We start from the raw sequence: 13,566 nt of genomic DNA on the forward strand, positions 1-13,566 counted from the left end.
ATATCTAATACTTTTTTGAATCTGTGTTAATTTCTTGAGCAATGTGTTCCAGTTTAATCACATGTGAAGAAGTATTTCCTTTTATTGGTTTTGACTTTCTCATACCTTACAATTTCATTGAACTTCCCCTTGCTCTTGTGCTATGGGACAAGGAGAACAGACGTTCCCAATCCACCTTCTCTGAACTATTCATTATTCTTCATTTTCTTATGTCCCTTCATCTCTCTATCCTTTCTAACAAACAATCCCAATCTTTTCAATAGCTCCTCATGTCAAGTTTTTCCAGACCCTTGATCCTCCCATCACTTTTCTAATGAACTCATTCTAGTTCTGCAACCTCATATAGAGATGCTGTTAAACCCTTCTCTGCCCACTCACTCATGACAAAATTAAACATTTATTTTTTATCTACATGTGAGCATAATAAAGTATTCAGATCTACACTACTTAAGATGGAACACAACTACAGGAGAACTAAAATTCCCGTTCTCTTCACCTTGGAGTTTGATGGCTCTTTCAGTACTATAGCATGCATACTTTCCCATATTTTATGGCAGCACTGTCCAAACTTTTCAGCTGAAGGGTTGAACACGGTATTTTTAAAAGGCCAAGGGGCCTACAATCAATAATTTTGGTCAGATTCTCCACCCTGTTTTCCTCCTACTGCACTGCTCAGGTAGTGTGCAGAGAGCAGGCTCCTGGACCTCCCTCCAACAGCTCCTTGTGCAAGTGATATTTTAGGGCTTGAGAGGGGCATGTCAGGGGAGCTAGAGTGGCTGGACTGCACTATGATCTGGCTATCCCTAGTGCCATATTGTCCCTTGGGGATCAGAGCCAGTAAGTGCAAGTTAGCCTTCTCTAGTGCTAAGATGCAAAAATCAAGGAACTGTAATTAGTTGCTGGTTTGCAGCTTCTCCTTTATCTCTCTCTTGGAGTTCCTGAATGACTGCATAGAGACGAACAGCCACTCTTTGCTAGGCAGAGTCAAGCAAGCTCCTAGCCTGCTCTCCCTGGGGCTCTTGCAGTCTGGAAGCAGAAAACAGAGCAGTCAACGCCTACTCTCCTTCGTCCTGTGATGCAGGAGGTGGCCAGCAGGGGAACTGCTGAGAAGCTGCAAGAGGGAAAGGAACTGCTCTGAACGTTCCAGAGCTGCTCCTGTGGCTGCAGGGAAAGCAATGGGAGGCAAAACCCTCTACTTCCAGTCCACAGCAATGAGGCTGTGATACAAACAGTTTAAAGCTGGCAGTGCATAGCTCAAGAAACACATTTTCGCTTAATCATATAACATTTTCTTCTTAATACAGTTGTCTTCAAGGGCCATATTTAGACTTTTCAGAGCTTCAGGGAACCCCTGGGTCAAAGTGTACACCACTGTATTAGGATGATGCTTTTGGTACTTACTTCAGGTCTGAGGATAGCCTTCTTACAGGCCTGACATAAAGCACCATTCTGGGAGAAACTGAGGGGAAGGCGACGGGTTCGATTCTGGCAAGTCGGCTCCTCACATATTAACCAACTCTGCAGAAGGAGAAGGGAAAAGAGAGGATAAAATAAACTTTACTATGATTAATTCAAAACTGCTACTTCCTTTTCCCCACCCAAACGTTGAACTCTACCTAGATGATTTTAACAATGTTTAAAAAGGAGATACTCTCTCTGATGATAAAGTACTCTAGGGAAACACTAATTAGTAAGCCTCAACATCCCCTGGGAGGTTGGTATTCTAAATAATACCCATTTTAAAGATGTAGCCACTGAACTAGAGAGGTCAAGGTACTTGCCCAAGGTAAGCTAGTAAGTGATAGTGTCAAGAAAAGAACCAAGCAGTCCTGACATCAAATTCCTTGGTCTACCCACTATACAACACACTTCCCCTACTGCCATACATACTGCATTCTATGCTTAACAGATGCATAACCCAACGTGTGTATTCTGCATCTACTTTCCTCTTCCACAACTGTGCAGCGAAGCAACACTAATGTAGTAGCAGGACAATTCTGGGGCAGCATGACAGACTGGCAAAACATTCAAGTTTCTTTTCACTCGCTGGCTTCTAGCAAGCATAACCTATCTATATCCATATTAATCTTAAGAAACTGCCATATAGACCCCACAGACGTCCTGCTAATTGTTTCATTCATGACTCTTATTTTACATCTCCCTCCCACACCCGTTCAGTATTGCTTCACAGGGTACTGACATAATTTGCTTGCTTGAGTTTTAGGGGGAAGTAAGGGATTACAATATGGATCTATTTTGGTGGATTTCCTAGTGATAAGCAGTGACTCTTCCATAGGAGGACCCAGCAAATCCAACACTGATAGATATGATTACAAAGCATTCCCGAATCTGTCTGGCTGAACAAAAAATATCTGGCCCTGCTTGTTCTGACATGGCCCTGGCAAAGTGTGCAGAATCTCTCTCTCAAGAACACAGAGGTAAGCAGAAGAGTGAAGAGTGGAAGCACTCCTAAGGCTAGTGCAATGCTCCCTGTTTATGTCCAAGCAGTACAAACACAGCATCTATCAATGCACTACCTGTGCTCTCAAGGGAGGGTTTTATGCACCTCCAAGCAGGACAGGGAAGTTTTTCTGAAGAACATCATGCAAAAGGCAAATTCCACAGCACTGCAGAATTTCTATGCAGAATTTGTAGTATACACAATAACCATAAAGAGGGCAGAAAAATAAGAGACTATTCAGACACACAATGACAGAGAAAACTCTTTTTGAACATTTCTGATTTATAACACTTGCTCAGTGGGTTTAACTTTTAGAAAATGCAATTAGTTAAATATAAAATTAGTATTAATATAAAATTAAATGTTCAAAGGTCTGGGAATTCCAAGAGTTAAGGTATCTCCTTCAGGGTTAGCTATACACCTATGTAGTCCTTTTTTAGTGCCATTTTCATGGTTAAATGTAAACAGCTATTAGCTAGTTCTTTGGATTCTTAAGCTACATCGAACAATACAGACTATGTTAATGCTTCGTTGAAGCCTTAACTTTTGGAAGTTCCTGAGTTCAGGCCTGATCCAAAGCCCATTGAAGTCAATGGTGACTCTATTGACTTGAACAGGTTTGGTTCAGGCCCTTAGTTCTCAGCTCCAGTTTTACATATAAATCTCCACACATGTACTCAGATTAAAAAAAAAAAAAAAAAAGGAAAAGTGCTACTAAATTGCAGCACATCTATAAATGACTCTCATTTAACTGACTTGGGGGCAGCCAAAATCCAAAGATTTTTAAACCACATGTGTGAAAATGCCAACTTTAAGCACTCTTCATTTAAAAACTACTGGACTGATTTTCTTCACACTTGAAAGATAAACGAATATGATTACTCCTTATAAATACACAAGGGGGGGTAGATACCAGAGAGGGAGAAGAGTTATTTAAGCTAAAGGACAACATTGGCACAAGAACAAATGGGTATAAACTAGCCATGAATAAATGTAGGCTGTAAATTAGAAGTTTTCTAACCATCAGAGGAGCGAGGTTCTGGAACAGCCTTCCAACAGGAGTTGTGGGAACAAACAAACTAACTAGTTTTAAGATGGATCGTTGTAAGTTTATGAACATAATTATAAGAGGTATTGCCTATGATAGCAGGGGACTGGACTCAGTGACCTGGGTGATCCCTTCTAGTCCTGTCATGGTATAGACAGAGATGGTAGATTGGGAACTTCTATTTACCCTGTCTCATAACACAAAAACAAGGGAACATTCAATGAAATTAAAAGATGAGAACGTAAAACAAACAAACAAACAAAACAAACAAAACAAAACACTTTTTAACACAAGTGATTGAACCTTGGAACTCATTACTACAGGAAGTCAATCAGACAAAGAATTTAAGATTTAAAAGAGTTAGCATAGATAAAAACAAAAATTATGGAAGGGATATTAAACCTCATGCTTCAAGGCCTTAAAACAATAACTACCAGATTAGGAAGACACCAATGCAAGGGACAGATTGTCATACATTTATCTAATGATGAAAGGTCTCACTAAGACTGGGCAAATTTTTTTTCCTGAATAGTGTATTTGAAAAGAATGCAGTTTCAGTCAACTCTAAACTATTCATGATTTTGACACAAATTCATCAAATAGTTTCAGCCAAATTTTTTTTCCCCGAGCTAGATTCTCAAGGAGATTTAGGTGCCATTCAGAAAAGAGGAGAAGGTGGTATCCCTTTGTACCTAATAACCCACTGGTTAAGGCACTCACCTGGTACGCAAAAGACGAGTGCTTAATTTGTAATAAAAGAGATGCTGGGGCTCAAGCAATTGCATGCTGGGACTCAAGCAATTTTTTACTTTAATAACTGCAGCAAGCCCAGAGGTGCTGGGGCTATGAACTGCCAATCTTAGGGTACATCTACACTACAGGGGTGAGTCAATTTAAGATACGCAAATTCAGCTACGTGAATAGCGTAGCTGAATTCGACGTATCACAGCCGACTTACCCCGCTGTGAGGACGGCGGCAAAATCGACTTCTGCGGCTTTCTGTCGACGGCGCTTACTCCCACCTCCGCTGGTGGAGTAAGAGCGTCGATTTGGGGATCAATTGTCGCGTCCCGATGGGACGCGATAAATCGATCCCCGCGAGGTCGATTTCTACCCGCCGATTCAGGCGGGTAGTGTAGACCTAGCCTTAGAGGTGCCAGGGCTCAGCATTCTAGGAGACTCAGGTTAATTTTCCCACTCTGTAACAGGGACTTCAAACCAAGTATCCCACATCCCAGGTAAGTGTCCTAATCACCGGGCTATTCCCGGGGGGGAGCTCTTTCAATCTCTCCTGTTGAAATTTTTCCACTTTGTATAAATACTTAAATATTATTTGGTCCAGAGAGAGAGAGAGTACAACATATGCCTTGTGAGGTATCATTTGAAAGCTAATAACTTACGTGGCAACATTATATATAAAGTTAGGAATACCCCCTGTACGATGTTTGTTAGCACATGTTCAAACCCACACAGCTGTGACAAGGCTCAAGTTGTTTAACAAGTCTATCCTCAAAGGAAGAAACGGTTACTTAATGTAACTGTGGTTCTTCAAGACGTGATGCAGACCTGTACTCCACTTAGATGTGTGCGTGCCCAGTGCACTGGAGCTGGAGAAATTTATGTAGCAGTACCCGTAGAGGGGTGGCGTTCACACCTCATGGCTGTAGCTCCTCACTTGGCTGCATGAGGCAGCTCTGCCCTGACCCTCTCTCAGTTCCTTCACCCCAAAATGCCCAGAAATGAGACTCCAATGCAGAGAGGACAGAGGGTGGGTCGTGGAATACACATCTGCATCACATCTCCAAAGTACCACGGTTACAGTAAGTAACTGTTTCTTCTTCAAGTAGCTGCAGCTGTATATTCCACATAGGTGACTTACAAGCCGTCCCCTCCGCCCCTAGGAGGCAAGGCTTGGAGTCTACCTAAACAAAGACTGCAGGACCGTTTCACCTTGCATCCCCCTGGGAGAAGCAGTTATGGCGTAATGGTTCGTGAATGTATGCATCAATGCAGCTGTGCAAATGTGGAATACAGAAAGGCCTCTGGGAAATGCTACGGATGCTGCTTGTGCCCTCATAGAACGAACTCTCACCCGCTGAGGAGGCAGAGCCAAAGCTATTTCATATGCCTTTGGAGACTGTCTGCAAAGAGACCCCTTGACCCTTCATGCAATCTGCATATGATGGCATGGCATTGGAGAAGACGGATCTTTCCTGAATGGAGGGATGAAATGCCAATATTGATGCTGTTTCAATGAACTAAACGCAAGCCCCAACGATTGAAGGCGCAGCAAGTACTTCAAAATGTCCTGAATAGAGATCAGCAATGTTTGTATTGCGCAACTAATGACCACACCAAAAATCTCTTCCATTTCACTGAATAGGCCATCCTGGTGGAGAGATTTTTATTGTTAAAGAGGACTTGCAGGACAGCATCCGAACACCGCTCTTCCTCTTTATTCAGCCCTGCAGCAGCATGCCACGACATGCAGGGAGCTGAAGATAGGACGTAAGGAGTGGCCTTGGTTCTGAGTAAGTTGGGATGGTAAGGAAGTGGTTTGGGATGCTGAACAGACAGTGCATGAAGGTAGGAGAACCAGCTCTGCCTCAGCCACGCAGGGGCAATGATAATGAGCTTGGCCCAATCCACCTTGAGCTTGAGATTGACCTGAGGCATGACTGGGGGAATGGCATACAGAACAGCTGACTGCCAGCTGAGGTGGAAAGCATTGGACTGAGGCCCCCCTCAAAAGCAGAACTGACATTTCCTGTTATCCCTTGTAGCAAACAGGTTTATTGCTGGGATGCCCCAAACTGTGAAGATGATCCAGAGTACATTTGTCCTCAGAGACCACTCATGACTCAGGAAAAATACCTGATGCGATGGTCCGCGAGATGATTCTGAAACTCGGGCAAGAGAATGGCTATCAGAGTAATGTTTTCCTCAATGCAGAACTGCCACAGCCAGATCGCTTCTAGACAAAGCAACCTGGAGTGTGCTCCTTCTTGTTTGTTCACATAGTACATTACAGCAAAATTGTCGGTAAGTATGTGAACTACTGAGTCTCTGATGTGGTCCTGAGAAGTATGGCATGCACTGTAGGTGGCCTGAAGCTCCAGAATGTTGATATAGAGTGAGACCTCTTGCTCTGACCACAGCCCCTGTATTTTCAGAGACCCCCAGGTGTTCCCCATAACCTATCAAGGAGGTCTTAGTAACAACCAATATGGTTGGCAAGGGCCAGACAAAGGGAATGCCTTGGCAAATGTTCTCTGGGTTCATCTACCACTGCAAGGAGTCCAGGACCAGTGGAGGAAGGTGAATCAGTCTATCTAAAGGGTGAAGAGTGGGACAGTAAACAGTCCTGAGCCACATATAAAGGGGGCGAAGGTACAACCTTGCAAACTGGACCACCTACGTGCAAGTGGCCATCTGGCCCAAGAGCCAGAGACTTGTCCAAACTATTGTGGAAGGCTGAAACTGCAGACTGAGGCACAGGTGGCAAACTGTCTGAAAACGGTAAGTCGGCAGAAACGCTTTCAACATAGTGGAATCTAACAAGGTCCCAATGAACTAGATTTTCTGAGTGGGAGCCAAGGTTGACTTTCTGGTGTTTAGGATGAGACCAGATGGTCGAGTAAGTGCAGTGTGGTTCCAACATGAGCAAGAACTTCCTCTCTGGATCCACCCGTCAGTAACCATTTGTTCAAATATGGGAAGATGTGAATTTTCTTCTTCCAGAAGTATGCTGTAATAACGACCATGCATTTGGTAAAAACTTGGAGGCAGAAGAGAGGCAGAATAGAAGTATTCTGTGCAGAAAGTGGTGTTCCATGACGACAAAACAAAGGAACTTTCTATGATTTGGCAAAATCGCTGCATGAAAGTAGGTGTCCTGAAGGTCCAGAGCAGCAAGCCAGTTGTTCTGAGATGCAACAGGGAGAATAGTAAATGGAATGACCATTCGGAACGTCATGTACCTGATATATTTGTTGAGGTCGCAAAAGTTAAGGATGGGTCTTACCCCTCCCTTTGATTTGGTACCAGAAAGTCCCAGGAGTAGAAGCCATGATGACAATGTTCCAGCAGAAACTCATCCATCACTCCCAAAGTAGAGCGCAGACCTGCTTAAGGAGCAGTATCTTGTGAGATACTTGGGGAGAGAGGATGGAGAGGAGATGTGGAGAGGAACTAGCTGGCCTAACTTGATCTGACAGTGCTTAGGACCTAGCTGCCAGTGTCAAGCCCCAAGCATTGTGAAAGCGGGCTAGCCTATCTTCAAGGACCACATGGTAGCCTAGAGACCTTGAAGGAGTGGAGTGTCTCGTCAGTCTTGTCAGAGAACAGCATTTGGCCATTGAAGAGCAGATACTCAATGGCTTGCTGGACAATGCTCTGGGCGGCGGGGCTGCGAGCCCCTGGGGCAGTGCAGCTGCAGAGCCGCATCCTGACCCGGTGCTCTGTGCTGCGCGGTGGCTCAAGCCAGGCGGCACAACTGTCTGTCCTGGTGCTCTGGGCGGTGCAGCTGTAGTGCTGCCAGCTACCAGTGCTCCACTCCAGGAAGCGTGGTAAGGGGGCAGGGAGTGTGAGGTTGGATAGAGGGCAGGAGAGTTCGGGGTGGTGGACAGGGGGAGGGGGTGTGGATAGGGGTCGGGGCAGTCAGAGGGCAGGGAACAGGGGGGGTTGAATGGAGGCAGGGGTCCCTGCCTGCAGTCAGGAAGGGGGGGGGGTTGGATAGAGTGGTGGGGGACAGTTAGGGGCAGGGGTTCCGGGGGTGGTCAGGTGACAGGGAAAAGGGGTGGTTGGGTGGGGCAGGGGTCCCTGGGGGCAGTCAGGAATGAGAGGAGGGGTTGGATAGGGTGGCGGGGGGCAGTCAGGGGTTCCGGGGGTGGTCAGGGAGAAGGGGTGGTTGGATGAGGCAGGAGTCCCGGGGCGGCCGTCAGGGGGCGAGAAGAAGGAGGGGTCAGCTAGGGGGCGGGGCCAAGCCATGCCTGGCTGTTTGGGGTGGCACAGCCTCCGCTAACCGGCCCTCCATACAATTTTGGAAACCCGATGTGGCCCTCAGGCCAAAAAGTTTGCCCACCCCTGATTTGGTCAGTCCTGTTGCTGGGATCATGTGGTAAGGATTTGACTTTGAACTAAGTCTAGTTTGTTAAGTTTTAGTTACTAGAAAGCATTCTCTCTTTATTTTCTTGTAAGCATTTCTGTCTTTAATGCCTTGTACTCACTTTAAATCTTTTTGTAGTTAAATAAATATGCTTTATTTTTAATCAAAACTAATCCACTGTTGTGTTTATACTGAACTGTTTGATAACTCCAGTAAAAATAGCAAACTATTCCCCTTTACAGGGGAAATGGACCTCTAATATCTGAACTGTCCAGAAGAGGGCTGGACAGTGAAGAACACACATTTTGAGGGAAAATTTGGGACTGGGAGTGTGCTGGGGTCACCCTGTAGATAGTAACCAAGGCTGCTGAAAGCCAGAGTGTAGCTGTGTGTATTGCTGATTGGCTACTGGGGTCAGAGTTGCTGGACCAGGGCTGTAGCTATACATAGACAATCAGGGTTTGACCTATATGCTGTTTGGGAGCAGCCCAGGCTGAGAGCTACAGCAGCAAAGCATTGTGAAACACCCAAGGTTGCAGGGCAGGCAGTGACAACTCCTCACTGGTCTGGACTGCACCCTGAAATGTGACAATCTCCCACCTCTTTTGCTTGCTTTCTGCCAACTGTTGGCATTTAGGGCCAATGATCAAGGATTTGAAGAGCCACATAAAAATGATTCATTTGTAAGGAGCTGTTTATATTATTTCACTAAGAAGTACATAAAAAGGGCCACCAACCCTATCATGTAGTAATTACACTTGAAGCAAATTTCTTTATGTAACTATTTCTTTTTATTCACTGCTTAAGAAAGAACTATGAACGTTACTGGTCACACAATGCATTTAAGGAAAACAAGAATCAACAGACTGACAACCAAATTGAAAACAATCACCATATTTTAAGACAACAACAAAACGTCAACATTCTACAACTCATTAATATTCTTCTTTTGCTTCTAATTATTAAGAAATGTCTAGTTATTGACATACATAGCTGAAACTTATTTTTCTAGATAAATTACAATTCCATAGTTCACTGAGGTATGCTAAAAACTGGGGAAGTGCTAAGTTGTCAAGTCACCTGCATTTAAAGCAAATACCCAACTGTATCTCTGACACAGATACTGACTAAATGTCCCTTCAATTCATATAGAAAACAGATAATGTAATTTGTCTAGACTTCCTACCAGTTATAATTAACATTAAAGAGGTCTTTTCTTCTTTGTCACCTCGCTATTCAGTACTTATTTGCGTTTGTTTGTACTTACTATCTGTTAATCTCTCTTTACAAATGACAACAATAACTAGTGCTATTATGCATGGAAATTAAACATGTAGATAAATGTGTGAAGGGAGCTATTTTTGAAAAAAGCAATATTAAAAGCATGTAGCTCTTTATGTCTCTTGTTTTGCTTTGATAATTAAGCTCTGGTCTTGATTTGCTTTAAACAAAAAACTTTTCCAAGGACATTCATGTTGCAATCAAATTCAACATATGCACTCTGTTTAGTTTCAATTTATTCAAATGCATTAATGTTAACCCTTGCCCATTGTCTTTGCTGACCAAACAAAACCAGTCCTTCATTTCCCAGCAGTTATTGTTAAGTCTTTAAATTAATTTGTGAAATAGCAAATAAAATTATGGCAGGAAACCCTCAGTTTTGAATTTGCTTGGTGTCTTCACCACTGACTACCATGATAACAACATTGACAAGTCTAGTGATTCTAACAATTCCTGATTCAAATGCCCAGCTAAGTGTGAGAAATGTAAGACAAGGAGATTGGAAAAAATGTGTGATGCAAAAGAAAATCCCTGAATTATACTGTGTCCACTAAGTATAGCTAATGGAGAAAAGAATTGCAAGTGAAAAGTACTGCTCTCTCTTCTTAAGCCTGTTGTTGATAGTCTAGCTTTTTGCATACTGCAGTTAGACAAGCATTATAAATATTATCCTATTGTAAACTTGCTATCTTAACTAGCTGAGCATGATGATTATTCTCTAATACAGCAACACTTTGGATATCTTGTAATGTGCTCAATGGTATGCTTCAGATAGGCTTCATTTTAGCAATTACTTAGGTTGATATTAACTCAGCCAGTGATACTTATGTATGGCATAAAACAGTCAGATGTTATGCAATGTATCCTATGATAAGCCAAACTATAAGACTTTTTTTGAGGTCTTGTCTAATAAGAAATGGGTCCTCATTCTACATATTAATAGTGAGCAAATTGAGTTATTATTGCAACATTCTTGGATTTTGTTTAAATACAAAAACGTTTGTTTTGCTTACTGCATGAACACATTTTATGAAATTTTGATAGCATCTAACTTCCACAAGAACAAAAAATGGTCAAATCTCAAAACCAAAAACCACAGAGAACACAAAAAAGACAAGACAAATGCTCAGGCAGTCAGTTGCAAGAAAACAAGTATATTCTACAGCCTGGTAGCTCCCTCTACTGCTGGGCATGCATATGCAAGAGGGGGAACTACTGTATATCAGCAGCTCCATGATACTCCAAGCAGGGAACTTCCAAATAAAAAGATAATTGCTAGAGTTGCCTGGGAAACAGAATTTCAATTTTACCATCAATTTCTAGTTTTGGGAATTTTTTTGGTCTGATTCAGGATGGAAACCCCCAAACTCAATTTTTTTCCTTCATAGTATGGATATTCTGCAATATTTTGTCTTGGAAATAACAAAACATTCCCACAGTGGAACCATATAAGTGTTTCTGAAATTAAATATTGCTACACAGGATCCCTGGCGGACTACAGCAGAGCCAGGGAGCCTGGAACCCCAGCTCTGCAGGAGCCCACCTAGAGGCTGCTCCAGAGCCGTGGAGCTTGGAAGCCTGAGCTCCCCATCACTCAACCTGGTGGGTTGCCATGGAATCGGGGAGCCACAGATCTGTTAACAATTTCGAAGAAAAACTGAAAATTTTCTGTGTAATTTAGATTTTGTGGAAAGTGCATCTTCTGTCAAAAGATCATTCCAACAGAAAATTTCCAGCTAGCTCCAGCAAATGTGTAAAACTAATAGTACTACACAACAAATCCAGAATGCAGATATTCAATAGGTGGAAGGAAGATAATGCTGAAAAAGACAGAGATGATAATGGACAGGAAGTTAGAAAAGCATCTGAAAGGCAACAGCACAAAAAAGAAAATATACTTGCTATCTATAAATGTATGATGTATTCAAACATATATGAATCTGGTGTATTGCATTTAATTCTGGGCACCTCATTAATTGGAAAGATAAAAACTGACAAAAGGGAGAGAAAAGAAAAAATATTGTCAGGGACTAAAGATACTGAATAATACATGTATATATTTAAGTTTAAAGAAACTAAATACGTATAGTTTAAGTGATGAATAAGGAAGGAGTAACAACATAATAATTACACAGTTAAAGGGTGTAAACATGAGGAAAAGGAATTACTGAGGATGATCAAAGCACATAGGAGGTCACAGAGGATGCACTGTTTGGAACATTGAAAACTAGAGTGGAGAAAAATTTCAGAAAATGTGTTGTAGGGAAAAAAGTCATACATTTAAAGATTGATAAACTCGTTCAGATGACTAAAATTTTCCTTTCTGGGCCCAACCTTTCCTCCTACCCAGCCCAATGTACTTTGCCCCCTTTCTCATCAGACACTGGACACACTTCAGACATGAGCTGGGGCTCCAGAGCTTCACCATGCTCCTTTTGTCTGTCCACACAAAGACTATTTCTGAAGCTGTATAAAACACAATCTTATTGGCAATAGAATTAGTTTAGCTAGCAACCTTAGATGGCACTACTATGCATAACAAGTCCAATACAGGAGCACAGAGCAAAGCTGTAATTGTCCTGAAAGAATTTATGTGGAAGGACGGAGGGCAGACTGGGAGAAGAAGTTAGTCCCAGAATGGAAAATTTCTTACCCGATAACTTCCTGTCTGCTTGCAACATGTCCCATAACAGAGCTGTTCTCCTCTCTGCAGTTCTGCTTGCAACATATCACAACATTCTCTGGCTTGTAAAAATTCTTATAAGATGATTGGCATTGAAGTTATTGTTGCTAATCAGTGAACTGTGTACAGTAGGCTAACTAGCACACAAAACTACAGACTTAAAATTAAATGGGGTCTGTTGGCTAATGAAGCCACACCATGGATTGTAGAATCACGGGAGACACTGCTAGCAGAAAGGAAATTATTGGGTAAGAAATTTCCCATTCTGCAGCCTAATGTCTCCCACAATTCTCTGATGTATGGGAAGTAGTGAGCAATGAATAGTAAGCAGGGAGGGATAAACAAACATACTGAAAAAGAGAGGTATACCCTTGAAACTAAATGCATGAATGGTAAGTTATTTACCATAGCTCATCGCATGCAGCACTTTCTTTTCTAAGGATGTCTTTCTAAGGATGTCTTTGCACCTTATAATGTTTAATAAAGGTGTTGATAGAAGATACATTGCTGCTCTATAGACTTCCTGACAGTTGAAGCACAAGCTCTTTCTGTTTAGAGTCACCAAAGTTCTCATAGTGTGTGTTTTGATTCCATTTCTTAAGGAATACATTCACCTGATAGCTTGTATACCTCCACAATGCATAACTTAATCATGTGTCCAAGGATACTTCGTATGCCCAGAGACCTTGACACTTTGGGGGAAAGAACATGAACAAGGAGCCTAATCTTCTTGTAAACTAAGCTAGATCTTTAGTGCTCTCTATATATCCACATTATGCCACAGACTTCAGTAAGGCACAGGATTTGGACAGAATTATGGGAGTATCACTTACTGTGACACATGGAAAAAGGAATCACGTTTGGCAAGAGGCTCTGGATTTTTTAAAACCACTTGTGTTGTCATTGTGGTACACACAATATAGTTCGCACATGGATAGAGCTGCTAACTCCGAGTCTCATCCAGCAGATACGATAGCGATCAAACA

General features: G+C 42.4%; 1 protein-coding gene across 1 annotated transcript in view; it reads right to left on the reverse strand.

Moving 5' to 3' along the window:
* Nucleotides 1–13,566, reverse strand: part of POLA1 (DNA polymerase alpha 1, catalytic subunit) — a 335,012-nt gene that overhangs the window by 92,728 nt on the left and 228,718 nt on the right. The window contains exon 35 of the mRNA XM_034754923.1: nt 1,402–1,518. Coding sequence (XP_034610814.1) covers nt 1,402–1,518 — 117 coding nt within the window. The remainder of the gene's footprint in view (nt 1–1,401; nt 1,519–13,566) is intronic.

Source organism: Trachemys scripta, chromosome 1 (assembly GCF_013100865.1).
Source record: "Trachemys scripta elegans isolate TJP31775 chromosome 1, CAS_Tse_1.0, whole genome shotgun sequence".
Taxonomy (NCBI): domain Eukaryota; kingdom Metazoa; phylum Chordata; order Testudines; family Emydidae; genus Trachemys; species Trachemys scripta.